Source organism: Pristis pectinata, chromosome 16 (genome assembly GCF_009764475.1).
Source record: "Pristis pectinata isolate sPriPec2 chromosome 16, sPriPec2.1.pri, whole genome shotgun sequence".
NCBI classification, from domain to species: Eukaryota; Metazoa; Chordata; class Chondrichthyes; order Rhinopristiformes; family Pristidae; genus Pristis; species Pristis pectinata.
The window spans coordinates 45,012,138-45,035,384 of NC_067420.1; the positions used below are offsets into that span (position 1 = coordinate 45,012,138).

The following is a 23,247-nucleotide window of genomic DNA, read 5'->3' on the forward strand; positions in this document are numbered from 1 at the left end:
ACAAAACAATCAACAGTGCCTGCTATGATAACATAGATTATGGTTTCATTGTGCATGACTCAGACAGAAATGTGTACTTGTTTTATATTACACATAATTGGTGATGCTTATCGCTGCTCCAGTGTGCAGTAGTGCTGGGCCAGTAACCCAGAGATTCCGTCATTAAAAGTAGGAATTGTCATAAAAGTCTACCTGGTGCACAAATATCCTTTTTGAAGTAAAAGTTTCCAATTATTCTTACCCAGCCTTAGTGTAGTGTGAATATGGTTATCACTTACCACTCCTCTGAAGTTGCATACCTCAGAAAACAAGTGATATGGGAATAAATCATGCACTCCCTCAAGGCTACTCTGCTATTCAATAACATCATGATCAATTCTATGATAATCATAAAACTGTAGATACTGGAAATCTGAAATAAAAACAAAAAATACTGGAAACCGTCAGCAGGTCAGACAGCATCTGTGGAAGTTATAACTGTTAACATTTCAGGTCTTAGACACTTTATCAGAACTGGGAAAGGGAAAACAAGTTAGTTTTCAGTAACAGGACAGGTGGGAGAGGAATGGGTAGAATAGAGGGAATACCTTTGATAAGCTGAGAACAAATGACTCAAAGTGGCAGCTAAAAGCCCCTAATGCTTCACTGTCTGTGTATGTGTTTCTAATAGCAGCTCTATGGGATGGGCCCAGCAGGCCAGACTATAATAGAAAGAGAAAAGTTGATTCAAAACTGACAGGCAGAAATGGCCAGCTGATATAGATAGAAAGAAAGAACAAGTCTCCTATAGTTGGAAAATTTGATACCACGTCTAGAAGGCTGCAGTGTGCCCAGACAGAAAATGAGAAGTTTTTCCTCAAGCTTGCATTGGCCTTTATTGTAACAGTGCAGGCCACAGACAGGTTGGAGTGGGATAATGAATTAAAGTGGCAGTCAACGGGAAGCTCAGGGTCACTCCTGCAGATTGAACACTGGCTTCACAAAGCGATCACCCAACCTGCATTTAGTCTGTCCAATGTAGAAGAGACCACATTGTGAATACAATGCAGTGCACTAGATTGAGAAGTGTAATTAAATTACTGCTTCACCTGGAATGTTAAATGTGTCTAGCATTTTCAGTTTTCATTTCAGATTTCCAGCATATGTTTTTCTATTGATGCATTTCTCTTCCAGAAATCAGGAATGCATTCCTTGAGGAATTTCTGTTTCCCTTGTTTAAGCCTTATTTACCCTCAGCAGTTTCTGTTTCCCTTGTCCGATCAGGTGTTGACCAAAACTAAATCCCACAACAATCCTGGTCTCACTTTCATTGAGTCATCGAATGATACAGCACAGAGACAGACCCATTAGCCCACCGTGTCTATGAAGTACCAATCTATACTAATCCCATTTCCCAGTACTTGATCTGTGGCTGACCATGCCTTGAGAATTTCAATACCCGTAGGTGATGTGAGAGACTATGCCTCAACTTCCTCCTCAGATGGTGCATTCCAGACTCCAACCCCACTCTGAGTGAAAAGAAATTATTCCTTGGAATCCTCTAAACCTCTTGCTCCTCATTAAATTGAGCCCTCAGGTTTTAGACACCTCTGCCATGCAGTAAAGTTTCTTACTATTCATCCTTCTATGTTCTTTATAATTTTGTACACTTCTACCAGTTCCCCTCTCAGCTTCCTCTGCTCAAAGGAAAACAAACCCGCTCTATCCAGTCTCTGCTCATTATTGAAATATTCCATCCCAGGCAGCATCCTAGTGAATCTCCACGGCACCCTCTCCAGTGTAATCGCAGCCTTCCTGCAGTGTGGCAACCAGAACTTCACATTGTATTCCAGCTGTATCCTTCCCGTACACAATGCTCCAAGTTTTTACAACTACGACATGATGTCCCATGTGTTGTGCATTAATTTCTGGATCACTTATGTCAGTTCTTTGTCTGTTGGAACCTTTATGGAAGCTGTATACATCTGTTTCTATAATGAGGAGGTGCTGTATTCCTGGCAATTGTGCTATCTACCTGTCAGGAGAGGAAGTAACATCTCCTCTCCTGTTTTAAGGCATACAACCAGACTTAGTTTTGATTGCAACCAGCAGTTGCATCCATTTTGTTCCTATATAAGATCTGATCCATTCTCCATCTGTGCTAACTGCGTCTTAACTGAGTCTAACTACTAAAGATTAAAGCAACTGAACTTGCACTCTCACTATTTCCAACGTTGGATGGGTGATAGATACTGACTTTCCAGTGACATCCACATCCTGCAGGAGTTTCAGGATGTGGATGTCACTGGAAGAAAGAGATCCTGCTGGTCTTGGGTTTTTGGTTTCTCTAAATTGTATGAATAACTCCACTTCAGAACTACTTCATTGGGTTGTGAAGTTCTGAGTATGTGAAAGGTTGTGATTATGGTTAATCTTATTGTCTTGGTATCAGTGATAAAAATAGAGTTGGTCAGATCTGGGTAACTTGAATTTTGTACACTGTAGCTGCATGATGTACAATTCTATAAGCATGAAACTTCCAGTGGAATTGGTTTATTGCATATGGTCTTTTTTTCAAATATGCACAAACGGCTGTGATATTTAATCTCTTCCTTCCCAGTATTATGCAGTTGCTTGGAGCATTCCCCTCTCCCAGTGGGCCTGCCTCACCATGCAGTCTTCTGAATGAAGAGACACTAATCAAATACTCCAGGCTGACCTCAACGAGCAAGAACCACTTCAGATACTTTGTCTTGGATAACAGCATCATCTTAGCAATGCTGGAACAGCCCCTGGGCAATGATCAGAGTGAGTTCTAAATCTCTTTCAGGTCAAGTACTTAGTAATTTTTGTGTATATTTTGAGGTCAGGGTGGAGGAGGAAAATAGATTTCATTAAAGGTGTTCAAAAAAACACAGTTTCAAGCCCTGTCCTGTCCTACTTTTCTTTGTGTTCCAGCTTTGTTGTAGACCCCTCTGTTCAGACAGATGGGTGACTTTAACCACCTAATATAAAGTGGAAAACCTAGGCACTCCAGTTTCTTCATGGTTTTAAATATATCTATCAGCTTCCCTCTTATCTCATTCTGTTACAAGGAGAACAACCCCAGCTTCTCCATCCCATCCACATAAAGTCCCTCAAGTCTGGAATCATTCTCTTCTGCACCATCTCTAAACACCTTCATATCTATCCTAAAGTTTGTTGCCTAGAACTGGATACAATATTCCATTTACAGTCTAAACCTTGATTTGTAAAAGTTCATCATGACTTCCTTGCTCTTGTGCTCCATAGCTCTGCTTATAAAATCCAGCATCTCAGTTGCTTTTTAAATGCTTTCTCAACCTGCTCTGCCTTTTCAACCATTTATGCACATGTGGCACTATTCCTGTATCCCCTTATAGAACGTTGTCTGTTCTCATTCTTCCTGATAACATATAATGTTTTTCATTTTTCTGTGTTAAATGTTGTTTGCATTGTATCCGTCCATTCTACTAGCCTGCCTAAGTCTGATGAAAAAATCTCTTCAACCTTGTAGTATCAGACTGAGCTGAGTCCTGTTGTCTAGTATTTTTCTTCTGCTTATTCCAAACTCCACCAGTGAAGTTCTGACTTACCTTGATCGATTTGTGCTCTTCCCTTCCCACATCTCCCACATCTTGCAAACCTGTTACCAAGCACATTTCCAAATGCCCAGGTTATGCAGCGCTTTTGCCATTTTGAAAAAACCAAGTGAAGTAGTAATTACAAATAATGACAGTTTTATTTTCTTGACTTGTTATGCCTGTCAGTCAGCAACTACCTTCAGGCCTGTGTGGAGGGTGCAATCACCCATCCATTTGAAATTAGTGCTTCATTGTACAGAAACAACTTATTTTTGTTTTGGAAGTTTGACTGTGTTTCTCAATGTGGTTGGTTGCTCCACCGTGTTTTGTAGCTTTGTTCTATCCAACTTTAAAATGTCCGAGCATGGTGTTGAAATACTAAGTCTGCAGTCCTGCATGAATAGTAGGATTTGGGCATCTGTCTGTACTTTCCCCAATCAAATGAGGGGGTAATTATCATTGCTTGAATTCAGAAGTTAGCTACAAGAGTGCTAAGTCATTCCTAGCATAAATTAAAATGGCTGTGGTTGTTGGAATCCAGTTTCGTCAGCCCAGGACATATCTTGTCTTCCCACACATGCTAATGGACAAGATGCCCTGTGAAGTAAATTCCTTCCATAGCGTACATATTCCTGGTCCCCACTGAGATAGTACCAACAACTTGGATAGCCATTGATGGGAATCTAGGAGCCAGGTGCATATTTCACTTCCTGCTAGAACTGGTGATTGCAACACTGCCATTTTACCTGTGATCTCACATTTTGATAGAATGGTGATGCAGTACTCAGAATAGATTGTCATTCAACATCTGGAGATGGGACTTTGGTTATTGTCTCCTATCTGTGTAATGATGAAGGATTCAGTGAGCAAGGGAGTCATTTGTAAAAATGCTGCTAATCATTTTAAATTTAAGCTGCATTTGAGTATTCTGCAATGTGTTTGTCTGCTCTTCCAACAGATCCTTGCCCCTCAGTTACTGTGCTGCTCCGGGGAATGTCTGGAAGGCATGCATGGACCATGCAACTCCATCACCAGCCGAGAGGATCTCGAGCAAACCAAAAGGTTTGAATTCAATGCCCCAGTGTTGTATTACCCTAAGTAACAATGACATATTTTAATAGCAACTTCATTAAAGTGATAAACCTAAATTAGTTTTGTATATGGAAACACCACCAAAACACTGCAATAAGTCAACTGGTATTATAACGGTGAAAAGTTCCACTTGTGGTGGAATCACTGCCAGGTAGAAGGAAGTATGTTGGAGTGAGCATGCTAAAGTGCAGGCTGGAGTGCAACAAACTCCAGCAAATCCCAAAAGAGACATTTCCATTCAGCAAGTATTGCCAGGTGCATATTTCACCTCCTGCTAGAACTGATGATTTCAACACTGCCATTGTACCTGTGATCTCACATTTTGATAGAATGGTGATGCAGTACTCAGAATAGTTTGTCATTCAATATCTGGAGATGGGACTTTGGCGAATATGTTAAACCAGGGCTGTTTATATCTCTGAGGCCATTTAGTTTGATGCAAGAACTGAATTCTGGACAGCAATGCAGCAATGTGTGGCATCAAGGAGCCTAACTAAACTAAAGGCAGTGGGAATACAAGAAAACTCTCCACTGACTGGAGTCACTCCTGTCACAAGTGAAGAGATGGCTCAGGTTGTTGAAGATCATCTCAGTCTCGGGACATTGTTTTAAGAGTTCCTCAAGGAAGTGTTCTATGTCCAAGCACCTTCAACAATGACCTTCCCTGCATTATGAAGTCAGAAAGGAGAATATTCTTTGATAGTTGCACAAGGTTCAATTCTATTTGCATTCCTTCAGATCCATCCGTCGACACAACAGGACCAGGGCAATATTCATATATGGGCCAATAAGTAGCAAGTAACATTCGTGGTATACAAGTGCCAGCAAATGGCCATCTCCAATAAGAGAGACCCTAGCCACCTCTTTGAATGTAATGACATTGCCACCTCTGAATTACCCAACTGTCAACATTTTGGGGATCACCACTAACCAAAAACTTGAATGGACTATCTGCATAAATACTGTGGGTGCAGGGGCTGGCTGTTGTGTGATCTGACCTGCCTCCTGACTCTCAAGCATTAACAAAGCACGAGTCAGCAATGATAGAATGCTGCCCTTGGATGAGTACAGCTCCAGCAACACTTAAGAAGCTCAAGAGTGCTGGACTGAGACCCTATCACCCTGTATATTCAAAGTCCCTCTCATTTTAAGGGATCAAAGTGTACAATTACAAGTTACACTGGACCAACCACATAAATACTGTGGTCACAAGAACAAGTCAAAGCCTTGGTGTCCTGTGACATGTGACTTACCTCTTGACACCTTTCTACTCTTCAGGGCAAGTCAGGAATGTGATGGAATACTCACCACGTATATGGAAAAGCACAGATCCAATAGCACTCAAGCAGCTAGGTGCAATCCAGAACAAAGCAGTCTTCCTGGTATCCCAAGCACCGCCCTAAACATTCATTCTTTCCACAACCACAACACTGTGGCAACAATGTGTGACACCTACAACATGCACTACAGTTACATGCCCAGGCAGTTCCAGCAACACCTCCCAAACCCATGACCTTTTCCATCAAGGAGGGTGAAGGCAGCAACCATATGGGAACATGTTTTTTTGCAGGTCACAGATCAGCCTGACTCGGAAATATATCACAGTTCCTTCGTTGTTACTGGGTCTGAATCCTACCCAACAACCCTGTGGGCACACCTTCCACCAGAAGGACCACAGCAGTTCAACCACCTTCTCACAGTCAGTTAGAGATGGGCAATAAATACTAGCCTTGATGGCAGTGCTTTACCTCCCAAAAAATGAATAAATGAAAAATAACCCCAAAGGCATTTTTAGAGTCATAGAATCATACAGCACAGAAACTGACCCTTCGGCTCAACTGGATGCCAAACAAGATGCCCTTCTAAGCTAGTCCCACTTGCTTGTGTTTGGCCCATATCCCTCTCAACCTTTCCTACCCATGTACCTGTCCAAGTGTCTTTCTTAGCACCTCATAAACCCATGATATCTGGCACCCAGGGATAGACGGTGTATAAGAATGCCTGCAGGGTCCCCTCAGGGTAATGCACCACTCTTACTTGGATATATATCACCTTTCCTTCATCGTCACTGGTCAGAATCATGGAACTACTCACTGAAAGCACTCTGCAAGGACTGCTGCACTTCAAAAAAAAAAGGACACCTAGAGATGAGTTAGTTCCTGACCTTTCCAGAGATAACACCCACTTAGCACTACAAGAAAATTCAAAGCTAATCACCCTTGCTCTTCATTGCTGTCTTTTTCTCCATTTCAAATATTTGTTAAGCATTCCCTGGAAAATTGCCTCCCTGTGGCAAAGCATTCCATGCTACAACAACCACTTAGGTTAAGAATATCTTTAGTTATTCTCAAAGCAAGTGAAATATATTTACATATTAGTTCCTGGTGGTGTGGACGATATGAAACTCAGCCACTTGGTCTACGTTTAGTTTGACTTTGCTGAGTTAGCTGTTCTCAACCATGATTGACCACATCCTTCCTAGCAGAGAGGATTAATCAGCCTGGCGTCCTGCTCCTGGTAATTAGCCAGTATTCACTGCTGGAAACTGTACATGGAAGTTTGTCATGACTTCGACTTTTTAAAGCCACACAGCTTAACAGCATTCTGGCGCTTTTAAGTGGAGACACCCCAGCAGGATTCAGGAACAGCTGTGAGGAAGAAGGGGTTGGTGTGTGAAGAGAAATGTGCGTGAGAAAGATGATTGTAATATAATATGTAATATTATCCACAGGCATTTGTTCCTGAACCTCACCCTCCTCCAAAAGATAACATGGGGATCAAGTACAATGTTAAACATCGGCCTTTCCCTGAAGAAGTAGACAAAATTCCATTTGTTAAAGCAGATCTTAGCATTCCGGATCTCCACGAGATTGTTACTGATCAGGTAAGGGTGCAAATAGAGACTGGACGGATGCAGTAAATCATCCAGCAGCTGTTGAAGTGTTTCCAATGTGCATCACGTCTGTTAAACAACTACCAAACAGAGAATCAGTCAAAAAAACTGCAGAAGCTGGAAATACGAAATAAGAACACAAAATGCTGGAAACTTTCAGGTAGTGAAGCACCATCAATGGAGAAAGAAACACAATTAATGTTTTGGGCTTCATGCCTTTTATTTTTATTTTAAATGAACATTGGCATTCTGATGAGTTAACCCCTCAGTATCCTACTCCTTTCTAGGAGAGCCAGGTGTAGCCATACACAAAATGTTGATATGAATTCTAGAAGCTGTCATGTTGCTGTTTTGTTTAGAATCTTAAAATTAAAGTACTCTCAAGTTTAAAAGGATTGGGTTGCAGTAAGTTTTTCAGTGTTCCCCTACATATTGGACAGTTTGCACTTGCATCATAGCACCTGTCTTGTTAGGCAAACTATTTTATGTCAAATCCTGCCATAACTTAAGAGTCTACCTTGTTCAAAAAATTTGAGAATTTCTAATTGTTTTGATGAGTTTAAAACACAAAAAAAATGGGAATGTGTATTACTGCTAACTCATGGGCAGATATGAAGGGGCACAACCCCACTATCTCAGTGGATACTTTACCCAGTGGAACAGTGCTGCCATCGTGTGTCAGTCACTAGTATAATGAATCAGTTCCACATCTGAGGTTTATTTAAGAAGCTCAGTACCTCACCAGCAAAACAAAACTTGATATGATTTGGGTGATATTGACATCCTCAGTGTTATTGATGGGCTATTTGTGGGTATTGGAGCAATCATTTTGTTTAGACTAAAGTTGTCTGGACCAACTGGATAATGATGGCAAAGTCCTTGCCCAAAGGAAATTGGTTAACTAGGTGGGTAATTTTCATTCACAGTCCATCCACTCTCCTTGTAATAATCTTGGGTGTGGGCCACAGATTATCAAATACATGAAATTCAGTTTCACAACTGGTCTTGGTTGCTAGTTCCATAAAGCATTATAACACAGAAGGGGGTCATTTGGCCCAGCCCACACCAGCTCTCCACAACAGAAGTCCAGTCAGTCCAATTCACCACTTTTGTCACAGCCAGGATCTTTTTTTTTCCTCACTCCAGCATTTATCCTGTTGCCTTGTGAAGTGGCAATTGAATCTGCTTCCATCACCCTTTTGGGCAGTGAATTCCAGTATTTTGGGATATTGATGATATTGACTGTATTCCCAAAGTTCAATGAGATTCCACCATCAGACACCTCCCCACTGCTTTCAGCATTTCAAAGGACTCCCTGGTTTACTCTTCCATCTCCACCAATCACTCACCTTCAGTGTACTTTCCTTTACAACCCTTTTATCTCACTCCTTCCCACCATCCAGGAACCTAAACAGTCCTTCCCAGTGAAACAGGGATTCACTTACAGTACTCTTCTTTCAATTTAGCATATTGCTCACAATGTGGTCTTCTCTACAGTGGAGAAACTAAATGCAGATTGGGTGAGCACATTGCAGGACACCTCTATTTGGTCCACGAGGATGGTCCTGAACTTCCAGTTGCCTGTTATATTAATTCTCCATCCCACTCCCACTCTGACCTCTGTCACTCTGCTCCCTGCACTGTTCCAATGAAACTCTAGGCAAACGTAACAAACAGCACCTCATCTTCTGTCAAGGAAAATTGTATCCCTCGGGATTCCAATATTGAATTAAACAGATACCCAACCTTTCCTGTTTGTGTCAGAACTGGCCCATTTCTGATATAAAATCATCCATGTGCAACTTTAACTCAGTTTTTCTCTCTCCACAGATGCTGAATGATCTGCAGAGTATAACAGCATTCTCTCTAACTTCACATTTTCAGAAGCTGTTGTGCCCTGCCTCTCTCAGTTCCCACTCATTGGTCTTTCTTCTCTAACTGCCCTCATTTATCTTTCTCTATTTAAGGACAGATCAGCTGTGATTACCTGGGACTCATTCCCCTCTGAGAGATGGTGTACTTGGACAACCTTGGTCTCCTCCCTATCATAGATATTCCCCTGTTGTCCCCACCCCTCCCCTCTCTGCAACTGTTTTCTCGCTTTGCCTCTTCTGACGAAGGATCATTGACTTGAAATGTTGACTCTATTCTTTTTCTCCAGATGTTGCAAGACCGGCTGAGGCCCCCAACCATTTTCTGTTTTTTAATCCCAGACCAATATCAGGTTGATTCAGTTTTTTTTAAAAAATTATTGTCTCTTGATTCAAAATTCTGAGTGTTCAAATCATTTTAGGGTTCACAATAACATTTTAGTGGGGTATTGAAACTGTTTTTGGATTGTAGTGATTGTTTTCAAAAAACAACTTGGCAGAAGACATGATATCAGTGTGACTATGCAGCGGAACTGTAAAGGCAACCAAAAAAATGCAGATGCTAGAAACTGAAATAATAATAGAAAATGCTGGAAATGCTCAGGTGGTCAGGAAGCATCTGGTTTTAAGTTGCAGAGCGAGTAAGGGAGAAATGCAGGGCAAAGGGGATGTCTCTAAGGTGAGACCAGGGTTGCCAAGGGGATATGCTGTGATGAAAGAAGTTAGAGAGAGTGAACATGACAAAGGAACATAAGCTATGAAATGAGGGCAGTTAGAAATAAAGAACACAAACAAAAGAAACTAAAAGCTGTGAAATGCAGAGCTGTAGAAAATGTCAAGCAGGTCAGGGCACACTACTGGAGGAAAAACTGAGCCATCGTTACAGATGGGTGACTTTCAATAGAAGTGGCCAGCTCTGATAGAAACAGAGAAAACAAGTTACCTGGAATGGAATCTTGATTTATCGTCTCATCCAAAATATAGTGCTACTAACGAGACAGTGTCTATACTTCAGTGAGGCGTCAATCTCGTGTACATTAAGTTAATCTGTGCCCTTATTAATCTTTTGCACAATGATTGAGGTAGGCACAGGCCTGGTACATTTCCTCAAAGGAGATGCACTAGTCACTTGAGACTTGAATGATCTGGTTTGTGACTGCAACTAAATTCATTGAGATGTACAGCATGGAAAGAGGCCTCTCGGCCCAACTTGTCCATGCTGACCATGGTGTCCACCTGAGTGAGTCCCATTTGCCTGCATTTGACCCATATCCCTCTACACCTTTCCTCACCATGAACTTGTCCAAATGTCTTTTAAACGTTGTAAGTTCACTCTGTATTGGTACTAGTTTATTATCGTCGCATGTACCTAGATACAGTGAAAGTTTTCAATTTGCATGCCATCCAGACAGTTCATGCCATACATTATTACATCAAGGTAGTAAAACGAAAACAGAATGCAGAATATAGTGTTGTAATTACAAAGAAAGTGCAGTAGAGGTAAACAAAGTGCAAGTGCCACAACAAGGTAGTTTGGGAGAACAAGAGTTCATTTTGTAGTATGTGAGAGGTCTTTTCAAAGGTCTGATAACAGTAGGATACAAGCTGTCCTTGAGCCTGGAGGTACATGCTGTCAAGCTTTTGTATCTTCTGCCTAACTGGAGAGGGGAGAAGAGAGAATGACCAGGGTGGGAGGGAACTGGGCTACGTTCACAACTCAATACAATTTCTTGCAGTCTTGGGCAGAGCAGTTGCCATACCAAGCTGTGATGCATCCAGATAGGATGTGTTCTGTGGTGCATCTGTAAAAATTGGTAAGAGTCGTCAGGGACGTGCCAAATTTCCTTAGCCTTCTAAGGAAGTAGAGGCATTGGTGTGCTTTCTTGGCCATAGCATCCACATGGATGGACAAGGACAAATTGTTGGAGATATTTACACCTAGGAACTTGAAGCTCTCAACCATCTCCCATGTGATCTCATCTTCCAGACCAGTCTATTATTTCAGGACCTTATCAAAGGCCTTGCTATAGTCAATCCTCTTGGTGACCTCTTTCAAATAAAACTCAATTAAATCTGTGAGACGTGAATTCCCACACCCAAAGCAATGCTGGCTATCCCTAATCGAAGGGGAAGATTTTGTAATCGGCAGAAAAGAATATCATGGAATTCCAGGAAAACACAATTAGTAAAAGCCAGTTCAAGTGCAATTGAAGGTTTTAATTTGCTTGTTTATGCTTTAGGTTTTTGATGCAGTTGGTTAAGTACCAAATTAACTTGAATTCAAGGTGAAATGTGCTATCTGTGCAGCTTTTATACTTGGAGTTTTGATGCTGGGTTATGGTTTCTGAAGTTTCTTACACTACAAAATGTGAAGATAATTCCCAACATCGCTTCTTAGGAACCAATCACTCATTTGGAAACTGGCATTCATTGAGCTCGCTTTAAAGTAATGTAAAAGATGCTAGTGGATTTGCATTTCTGTGATGCTTTTCAAGACCTTGTACCATCTTAAAACATTTCACAATCAGTAAGGTAATTGGTGTAAGTACTGTGATAAAGTGGGGATATCTTTTGACACTACTGAATTCTAATTAAACTTTTCCAGATGGAAGTTCAACATGAGAAGCTGAAGAAGTTGATGGAAAATCAAATTCTCTATGAAAATGCATTGGAAAAAATCAGTGAGGAGAAACTGTCCAAAACCATATTCCCTGATCCAGACACTGAATGCATACCCCCTCCACCAGCCCAGGAGTTCCAAACTGCTCGTCTTCTGCTCTCGCACTTTGGGTTCCTTTCTTTGGAAGCACTGAAGGTACAGTGGATTATTCCTGAGATCACTCGAGCTTTGTTAATTATTACTTTTCCAATTGCACATTGGGTGGCTTCCTGCACTGAAAACTGAAGTGAGTGGCAAAATCAAATTCCATTTCTTGTAACCATGCTTTAGCTATGGGCTGTAGCTCCTAATATTTTTCTCAATGATGAAGTAAAATCATGTTCTTGTAAAAATTAGGTTGCTATGTCAGATTTTTATACATAAACATTTTGTTGAATAAATTGAAGAAATGGGAACAAGAACAGGCCATTTGGCCATTTGAACCTTCTCCGCCACTCATTAAGATGATGGCAGATCCAACTTTAAGTTCACTTTCCTGTCCTTTTCCAATATTGATTCTCCTACTGATTAAAAATTTATCTACCTCAGATTTGAATATTTTCAAGAATTCAGCCTCCACAGCTTTCTGGAGCAAATAATTCCAAAGACCCACAATCCTTTGTGAGAAGTAATTCTTCTTCATATCATCTTAAATGATTATCCCCTTATTCTGGAGACCTGCCCTCTGGTTGTCAACTTACCCATGAGGGGAAATATTCTCCCAAGCCCCCAAAGAATCATTGGAGCAAAGGAGCAAAGTGTTTCATTAAAATTGTCTCTCATTGTTATAATTTCTAATGAGGATAGGTCCAAAGTTCAACCTTTCCTCATAAACCTGGAGGAACCTGTTGATCCTAGTGAACCCTCTCTGAGCTACCTCCAATGATAATATGTTTCCTTAAAAAGGGAGACCAAAACTGTACCTAGATGCCCGGTATAGAAGTAGTAAAATTTCCTTACTTTTATACTCCATTCCATTCCTGTGAACTGTTCTCAACCCAGACAGTTCACAAGTCAGAAATGTGGCCATGAACCCAGTTCCCACGTGGCAGAAGATAACTGAACCCCGCAGCGCCGGCAAATCCATCCCACTGGTCTCCCAAATGTCATTCATACATACGGGCTGTGCACAAGTCTGGCATTTGTAAGCTGGGGAGGACCTGTATTACTTTCCAGAGTGAACAATGCATTTCAACATATTTTCCCACATTATACTGCATTTGCCAGATTTTTGCCCACTTGCTTTACCTATCTATATCTGTGTAAATTGTTTTTATCCTCCTCACAGCTTGTCTTCACACCCCACCTACATAATCCACAAATTTGGCTACACTAAATTCACTTCTTTCCCCTAATTGGCAAAGTGTCGAGGCTGGTCGAGCTGCTGTCTCTCAGCTCCAGTGATCTGGGTTCATTCCTAACCTGGAATGTGTACATTCTCCCTGTGACTGCATGGGTTTCCTGTGGGTACTCTGGTTTCGTCCCACATTCCAAAAACATGCAGGTTGGTAGGTTAATTGACCACTGTAAATTGCCCCTAGTGTGTGGATGTGGTGGAATTCAGTGGCAGGGTAAAGGAGGTTGATGGGAATATGACGAGAGTAAAATGAGGTAGGCTTTAGGTAATATAAAAACAACTTGTCATATATATAACTAACTTGGATGAGAATGTAGATGGTGTGATTAGTAAGTCTGCAGATAACATGAACGTTGGGGGAGTCCACCCTAATATGCTCCAAGATATCTCTCACTTCCTCCTTCCTGATACAAATGTGCTCCAGAATATCAGTGCACCCTTCCTTAACTCTGCAGCCTCCACCTCCTCCTCCCTGGTGAATACTGACGAGGAGTATTCATTTCTATCTGGCTCACGTCCCCGACTCCATGCGTAGATTACCCCGCTTGTCCCAAAAGGGACCTATTCCTTCCTAGCTCACTTCTTGTTCTCATATACTTGAAGTAGATGCAGTAAAGCATACCAGCCCTCTCTTGCTTCCCTTCCTGTCTCTGCCTACTCTTCCCACTCAACCTGCTTGTTCTGTTTTCTATGTATGAGTCAGCCTCCTCACCTGCTGCCCTGTTGGGACCTCCCCACCCCCAGCATCTCTTGCTTAAACCCTCCCGAGTAGCATTAGGAGATCCCCCTGCAGTTCAGGTGCAACTCGTTTCTCTTGTACAGATCACCTCTGCCCCAGAATAGATCCAATGATCCAAAAACCTGAAGCCTCCCTCTGGCACCAGCTCTAATTTTTAAAACACTGAAGTAGTAAACATAATAAAGGGGTTACATGCTTAACGAACTGTTGCTCCATAAGCACTTGTATGCTGCCCTGAAGATGTTGCACATCTTTTTGATCTTCCCCAGTAACTAGCCCCCAACATTGTCCATTACTTAATGGGTACTCATTTACAGCAGTGTTTGTACCTTTCCCTAGGAGCCAGGTAACAGTCGTCTTCCTCCTCACCTTATTGCACTTGACTCCACTCTCGCTGGGTTTTTTGATGATATCAGCTACTTGGACTTGCTGCCATGCAGACCGTTTGAAACTGTCTTCATATTTTATATGAAACCAGGACAGAAAACCAGTCAGGAGGTAAGGACCTTGTTTGTTTGTTCACAAGGTGTCAACAAAATAATTTTATTTTCATGATCCTTAATTCTACCATAAGGCACAGAGGAAAAACTTAATTACTTGGAGTACAGTGAATCCTTGAAACTGAATCATTGTAAAAATATTCCGCTCTGTTGTAGGAGCACTATATTTGATAGGGATACTCAGTGTCCTCACCAAGAATCTGCTTAAATCTCAGCCTGGTTTCAGAATAAGCATGGAGCCATTCTCCATCTACGCTCATTCATTCTTGCAGGTTCCATTTCTAACAGGTATGAGCACTGTCTCATTACATGGTGAGACAAAAGTCATGGCTTGTGCTGATCAGGGGGAGGTAAGGGAAAGGTGAATGGAGGGGAAGGAGAGCAAAGGGAGTGAGAGTGCAAGCAGGTAAATGGTTCTTCAGTAGAAAGGATTGAACAATACTGGAGGATGAGATTGGTTTATCGATAGTTTTATGGTGGTCCACAGGATCCTTAGAGTCTCAGATTAAGGTCATGGAATAATATTCAGTTGCAGTCAGAAGATAGTTATGTTGGAGGGTAATTGGATTCTTTGAAATGGCTGACTTCTGTGACAATCTTGTTTCCCCTGCCTAGTTTATCTAGAATTAGGAAGACATAGTTTCAGAGCAAAGAATTGCCATAAGATACTGAGATGAGGAGAAATTTCTTTTCACAGAGGGTTGTAACTCTTTGAAACTCCCTTCCACACAGGGCTGTACATACATGGTTGTTGAGTATATTTGAGGCTGACATTAATAGAATTTTGGACGGTAAGGAAAGCAGAAGATATAGGGATATGGTCAACAAGTGGACTTGAAATATAGGATCAGTCATGAAATTATGGACTGGTGGTGCAGGCTTGAGTGGTCATACGATAAACTCCTGCACATGTTTGAAATCTTTGCATTGTGGTTTGCACAATAAGTTGTATCTCGTATTGAGTTGAACTTGAAGTATGTAATTGTCCTGTTTTGATGACTTTTTTTCTTGAGGGCTAGTTTTTTCTTCAAAATTCAGTTTACCATCATCATGTTGGTGTACCCATCCTACAACTAATAATCTTGCAAGATATTTATTGGATATAAATAATTAGTTTAGAATTGCAGATGCACATTGTTATTGTTGAAAATGGTGAGTTGCAGAATGAATTCATGTTAGACTTGAACTCAACTAATTGCCATTTCGTTGTTTCATTTAGGCAAATGTTTTCAGGCTGTACCCAATATTGATTCCTCTAGTTTAAATGTGGTGCACTTGGACCACATTAAGTACGTGGAATGAAGCATCTCAGAGAAGAGCTTAGGAGAATTTAGGCATTTGGCATTCAGCCAAACCATTCAAAAATAACAAATGAAACTTGCTTTGATCTGATATTCTCCCTCAGTGCAATTGAAACAAGCAAAGGTGATTCATTCAAATTAGTGCTTTGTTTACCAAATGCACCCAGCTCCCAACTACTTTTGATATTGCTGGCCTTTATTTTAGGTTTCATTTATCTTTGATTCTTTTCCTTGTCTTTGCAGATTCTCAGGAATGTAGAATCCTCCAGTAATGTGCAGTCTAATTTCCTGGAATTCCTCTTGTCATTGGGATGGCCAGTGGAAGTTGGAAAGCACCCAGGGTGGACTGGTCACATCTCAACCAGCTGGCTAATCAACACAGGGAGTGGCAATGAAGGGAAAGAACAAAGTATGTTGACAAGGGAAATGGGCAATTGCTGAATGTGACTTCAAAAAACTTAATCCATAGTAGATTTCCTAACTTAACAGCACATACAGCAAGTTTAAAATAAAAACCAGAAAAAGGAAGAAATACGTGGGCAGCATCCATGGATAAAGAAACAGGGTTAATGGTTCAGGCCAATGGCCTTTTCCTTTGCACAGCAAGTTACCTCCTGAGACTACCGAAGAGGTACAATTACAAGAGGTTACTCTGAAGTCTGGTTTGTAGCTTGGCCAATTTGGTAGCTGTTTTGCACATAAAATCCTGTTTTAAAAAAAAATCATTGAAATAGGCATCTAGCTGGTCTTATTTCGGTATTAGAATAGTAGGGGATAACACAGTTTGAAATCTTCAATCTGTCATCACCTCCTTCTCCCCTCCCCCTTTCCATTTGACAACTGCTTTTGATGGAAGCTGATCCAAATATCCACAACTCATGTGAAGAAGTGCTTCCTGACTTCACCCTGAACCATCTGGCTCTAATTTAAAGGTTACACCCTCTCATTCAAGTCTGCCTCACCAGAGGAAATTGTTTTGCTCTCACTCTCCCTCCTTTATCAACCTAAACACCCAATCAGACCACACTTTAATTGTCTATACCAAGAGGAATGTACACCTAGACTGTACATCTTGTACAATAATTTAACCCTAATGTGGATATAGCTGAGTCTTCAGAGAGGCTTTTCAAAGCTTCTTTATTCATTCTGATCTTGGAACAGTTTATAATGTAAGAACAGTGAATACACTGTTCCAAGTTCTGTCTCATCAAGGGTGTTGTCTTAGGTTCAGTGCCATCGACCACTGCCATAAATGGTTTGATAGTACAGCTTATTCTGATCAGTGTGTCAGTGGGTTGAGTCCATGCAAATTGACCGTGTGTCTAGGTGCTGTTTTATTATACAACTATTGAGAAAATTGCTATTTAAAAAAAAAGAAATAATTAATATTTTTTAAATTAATCAAATGCATATTGCACATTACCTGATTATATGCCTGAGTTTAAGGGAACTGTTTGGTCTACAGTTTTTTATTTATCCATGTCTTTAACGCAGTAAAGCAAATCAAGTTGTTTCACAGAAATATCAGTCCGAGTTTGACATTGAGCCATATTAGACAATAAGACAGCTGACTCAAAGCTTGATCAAAGAGAGAGGATTTAAGATGAGCTTTAAGGAAGGAAAGGGTGCCAGAAAGGTATGTAGAGGGAATTTCCAGAGCTTAGGGCCTTGGTAGCTGGAAGTATAATTGTCAGTGGCGGAGTGAAGAAAATTAGAAATGCACAGGAGATCAGAATTGGAAGGCCATTGCCTGCAAATTGTCCTGCAAATCTCATCCCAACCTTCATCCTCACTGGGTCAATATCCTGCCTTTCCTTATCTGTACTGCTATGGAAGCATTGTTAATGTACAGATGGCTTGCACCACCTCTGGTCAGTGAAATATGAACATGGGTATTGGCCACATCCCATGAACCAATATTTTGGAATCTGTCACCTACATTTATCCAGACTGGCAATTGTCTGAGAAGATCGGAAAGAGACGGAGGCCAAGGTATTCGTATAAGGTGCATTGCTCTGAAAGTAACTCTCCTGTTTAGGTGGTGTGTTGACAAGTCAACCTTTCTATCCTGTATTTGTCAGTTGGATTTGAGGGAGAAGAGAATAGAGTTACAGTGATGTACTTAGAGGCAGGAGGAAATTTGAATGGAGTTTATCCTCTGACATAGGCTGCTTAAGTTAAGTGGCCTGTTTCCATGCTCTGTGTCCTTTGTAAGGGCAGTGAAGTTTGAAGCAAAGAAAACGGGTCAGTAGCTTGTCTATTTTAACTTTACCAATCTTGGACCAAACTTTGTAAGATCTGTCTGATCCTTTCAGAGGACATGTTGACGCCTGAAGATACTGGAGGAGGTGTTTTTAATGGGGAGAAGAACGCACTGTATTATGCCGATGCCTTGACAGAGATTGCCTTTGTTGTTCCCTCTTTTGTGGAGTCATCCAGTAAGTCAAAATTTGGAGTTTGAGAAATCCATTTGACATTCAATATAGCAGAGTGTCAAGTAAACTCTCTTGACATGCTGCCTGACCTCGTCACATAAAAATACTTTATGCTTTAAGGACATTATTAAATCATTAAGAGTTGGGCCTTTGATTATTAATTTAATTAGTTTGGTATAACATTGTGCGCCAAATGGCCTGTTCCCATGCTGTACTGTTCTATGTTCTAGGATGTTCTACTGGCCAGGGATTTCAGTTTGGATCGGGGCCAGGTTAATGAAGTAAACTTTTTTTTTATTGGAACCAATTGTCGGCCTCAAATTTAAAACTCTACATGCCGAAAAATAACTAAATACAAATATCTAAACTTACAAGTAGAGCATATTTTGATACCAGGTGGAAGTTCCTGCCTGATTCCCATACCTCAAGATTTCCCTAGATTTCAAAAGTCTATTTCTCAATTTTTTATAAACTCATCCACAGAGAGCAGAACTGTATACGGTGCTCAAGGTGTGTACAAAGGTCTTGTACAATTACAGCAAGACTTCCTCCCTCCTGCATTCAAGTCCCCTTGCAATAAAGGCCAATATACAATTCTGCAAATGAATTCTTTGCCAGCACTTGTTAACTTAATCTTTCATGAATCAGCCCACTAAGATTGTTTTATATGACCTTTGCAAGCTTATTTTAACTTTTTAAATATTCTTTTCCTTCTACCAAAATGGATCTGTGTTCCCCACATTATTCTCCATCTGCTATCGTCCACCCACTTGTTTAACCTGTCTCCATCCCTCTGCTGACTCATCCTCTACATCTCAATTTCCTGCTAGCTTTGTATTGTCAGCATTAACCTGCATTCAGTACATTCTGTCTTTTTATCGAATTCATTAATGTAGACTGAATAACTGAAATCCTAATACAGATCCCTGTGAACCCCAGTAGTAACACGTTCATAGTTAAATATCCAGTGAATCCTGTTTATTTCTATTTTTTCTGTTTGTTCACCAATGAAAACAGCGTAATACCCCCAATCCTTTTCGTGACACTTTATCGAAGTCTTCTGAAAGTTCAAACGCACAGTGCCCATGGGTTCAGTGGGCACCTTTCACAAACCCTTGGAATGTGAGTCATTGGATCCTGGCATTTATTGGCGTTTAGTCCCGTTAATTTCTCTAATGCTATTTTGTCACTAACGTTAATTTCTTTCTCCTCCTTATTCACTCTCGACCTCTATTAAACTCCACTATTTCCAGGTTTTCTGTGTCATCTTCTATGAAGATGGGAACAAATATTTGTTTAATATTTCTGCATTTTTCCATATTCCCCTGGCTCAAAAATATTTTCTGTTAGTGTACTCCCCTCTCCTCTGAAGAAGTTGTCTCCTTATTGGGTTAAATTCTGTATGCATCATGTTCCTGGTATACATTGTGACCCTGAACTATGACCAGGATATTTATACATGTTAGGGGAGGGGAGGAGGGTGTCTCTGTCTCAGGCAAGCCCTGGCCTGCCTTTGCCAAAATCTACCTGCATGTTTCCACTAGCATCACTGATATCTGACAAGAGCACCAGGCCTGATGTGTTTTCACTTTTCCAATTCACTGCTAACCCAGTAGCACTTAAATGGACTGACTGTACCACACTGAACACTTCCCAGAACAACAAACTTGGCAGTCTTCCACCTGTCCTGATGAAAGGTCTCAACCCGAAACGTCGACTGTTTATTTCCCACCATAGATACCGCCTGACCTGCTGAGTTCCTCCATCAATTTATGTGTGTTGCTCCAGACTCCAGCATCTGCAGAATTTCTCGAGTCTTCCACCTGTTGTGGGTCCTAAAAGTCTGGTGCTTGCACTGAACCACCATGTGAAGCTTCATTATGAGAAAAGAATACCTCTTTTCACTCTGGTCGAAATGCAAAATTAGTAAGAAATGAGCATTAAATAGTTTTAAACAAAATTCTGTAATCTTCAGTTGTGATTGCAATGAAATATTTATTCATTGAAATGTTAAACATCTATTTAACATACTTTTTGATTTAAAAATAATGTTGGTATTTTAGCTGCCACTCCATGGTCATTGAATCCATCATTTTGAGTCCCACAGTATTGCAGAGAGAACATTATTTTACTGTTGTGTTTGTAGCTGACTCTTTGGAGAGTGGACTTGCAACACAAGAGACAGAGACACAGATGGACCTGCTGCCAAGTCTCCTGAAACAAGCCCCACTGACCTTGGAGCTCTTCCCAAATCATTCCGACAACCTCGGCAATTCGCAAAGGGTGAGATTCTCTCAGCCACAGATTTATTCTTCCAGTAATTAAGACTGTAGTTTCAGCTTTGTATGTACTGTGTGGAACCCTGCTGCACATGAATGTGTTCAAAAATACCTACCCCCAAATCCTTAATTCCTGTTATATAAACAAAAATTAATCAAAATTCTGCTCTTGTTTAACTTTTTTCACTATCAAATCCTGCTCAGCCATACCTTTACTTGGGTGAGATTTGGACAGCATTCCTTCCTAAACCACAGCCTCTGAATATTAGCAGCTTACCTCCTTACTCTTTGCTGTGTGCAAACTACCAGCCACATTTCCTTGCATGATGGCATTCATTGTTGTTTAAGTTCATTGTCAGCCTTCATTCAATGTTGGTATTCTCATCCTTGGCATAGAGGCTGTGGACTTTAAGTACAGTATCAAAGGCTGCTGTCTTTTAGTCTTGTTTTAATCAAAGAACCAATCTGTATTCCCAAGTGGGCATACGCCATCCATAATTTTAAAGAAGAGCATGGGGACAGCATCATGAAAGCCTTTAACTGATTTTCCATCCCACAGTTAGTGGGAGCTTGCTGTCTGCAAACTTCTTGCTGCCATCTGTGTAACGAGCAATTGAACTTAAGGAATGCTTTCGTTTAATGTGAAGCATTTTAGGACTATGGGTGCAAAATATGTTCTGTAATGCAGGTTACTACTTCTACTGGGAGCCATTGAAATCACCAGTACCCTCATTAGTGGCTTGCCCCTAGCTGGAGCACTGTTGTCACCAAGAGTCACTGCCAGGTGACCTATCCTGAGCACACTACCATGCTGAGCTTAGTCCAACAGCCTAATGTTGGCAATCAGCTTCATCTATGCACATCAATTGTTGTTTCCCCTGAGTTTAACTCCAGTCCTGTGGAGGCTGTCAGCAATGATGGTATGCAGTCTGATGTGATTGGTTGAGTTGTCTGCCTAGACAATGTGTATGAACAAGTGAAATCTTCCAACCTGACCACTTCAGTCACCAGCAGAAGTGCTGCTCAACAGCAAATCTCAACGCTGTTAATGTACTTGCTGAAGCAGGTCAGAGTATTTATCACTGTTAGTACTGGCTGAATGCCTCCAGTTTCCAATGCAGAGAAGTGTCATTGGCCATGTCTCTGAGCCCTGCAGCAGTACTAGGAAGATGTGCACATTGCAGAGGTGAATCTCAGAATCAAGTTTATTATCGCTGACTTAGATGACGTGAGATGTGTTGTTTTGCGGCAGCAGTACAGTGCAAAGACTTAAAATTACTATAAACTACAAAAATAAATACAGCAAAAAAAAATGAGGAAGTGTTCATGGACTATGATGGAGCTAGCTGAGTCTACAACCCTCTGCAGCCTCATGCAATCTTGTGCATTGGAGCCTCTGTACCAGGCGGTGATGCAGCCAGTCAGAATGCTCTCCACTGTACATGCTGGAGCAACAGATGTGTCTGAGCTGTTTTATGCACTTAGGCACAAGTGAGGTTTGTCTTTTAATTTCTGCCTTGCTTCCAGTATGTTGCAGGTTGTAACCAAAAACTCACTAATTTCAATTTCCCTTCTAAAGCCAAGTCCAACACAGAAAACCAAGAAGCTGCCACTTGGCCGCACAGTACCTCCACTGGGCCCTGAAACCAAGGTTATTGTTGTGTGGGTCGAACGCTTTGATGATATAGGTATAGTATTGTTTTACTAAGAGCTTTCATACAACCCTGCATTACTGCACCATCATATACCACTGTGTGTTACCGGTCTCAGTTATTTGTGCAGCTATCTCAGCTCATTGTATTACGAAATAATTTCTTAAACTTAGCCTCCCATGCTGCAAAAATTATAGTCCCTACTTTAGGAGCATTTTGTTATATATATAGTGCTAAGAATTTGCATCTATAAAGCACCAATACCATGGTAAAAACATCCCAAAACATTTCATGGAAGTGTTATCAAACAATAAATTGATGTCAAGCCATTTAAGGGGACTTGAGAGCAAGCGATCAAAAGCTTATTCAGGGTGATTTCTTAAAAGAGTAAAGAGAGGCGAAGAGGTTGAGGAAAAGAATTCCAGGACTGCTGGATTCACAGTGCCAACAAATTAAATTCAGGGATGTTCAGGAGGCCAGAAATGGAGGAGTGCGGATCTCTCGGGTGGTGGTCAGAAGTTGTAGGCCCATATTAGATTATAGAGAAAGGGAGATCAAGACTGTAGATTTATTTGAAAACATGATTAAGAATTTTTGGAACTGAACTCTGGCCCTGAGAGAAGGTAGCATAAGTCAGCCAGCACAAGGGCGATGGGTGGACTGGACAGTGTGGGCTTGGATCTGAGTGTTTGTTGAAGTAGAACAAAGGATGCCTGCCAGGAGGACATTGAAACAACTGAGACCAAGATAATAAAAGATGAGGGTTTCAGGAGCAGATTAAGTGTTGCAGGGATACAGCTGGGCATTGGGCAATTAGTGATAATATTGAAAACCAAACCTGCAGATGCCAGAAATTGGAAATAAAAATAGAAATAAAAATAGAAATGC

The 23,247-nt window shown here is 41.0% G+C and overlaps 1 protein-coding gene across 9 annotated transcripts in view; it reads left to right on the forward strand.

The window, feature by feature from the left end:
• The window catches only part of ralgapb (Ral GTPase activating protein non-catalytic subunit beta), a 105,026-nt gene that overhangs the window by 65,099 nt on the left and 16,680 nt on the right, over positions 1–23,247 (forward strand). For all 9 annotated transcript variants that reach the window (XM_052031340.1, XM_052031332.1, XM_052031335.1 and 6 more), the window contains 9 exons: positions 2,600–2,787; positions 4,540–4,643; positions 7,405–7,557; positions 12,043–12,252; positions 14,532–14,690; positions 16,237–16,402; positions 18,309–18,431; positions 20,575–20,711; positions 22,287–22,395. In XM_052031340.1, the coding sequence (XP_051887300.1) occupies positions 2,600–2,787; positions 4,540–4,643; positions 7,405–7,557; positions 12,043–12,252; positions 14,532–14,690; positions 16,237–16,402; positions 18,309–18,431; positions 20,575–20,711; positions 22,287–22,395 (1,349 nt within the window). The remainder of the gene's footprint in view (positions 1–2,599; positions 2,788–4,539; positions 4,644–7,404; positions 7,558–12,042; positions 12,253–14,531; positions 14,691–16,236; positions 16,403–18,308; positions 18,432–20,574; positions 20,712–22,286; positions 22,396–23,247) is intronic.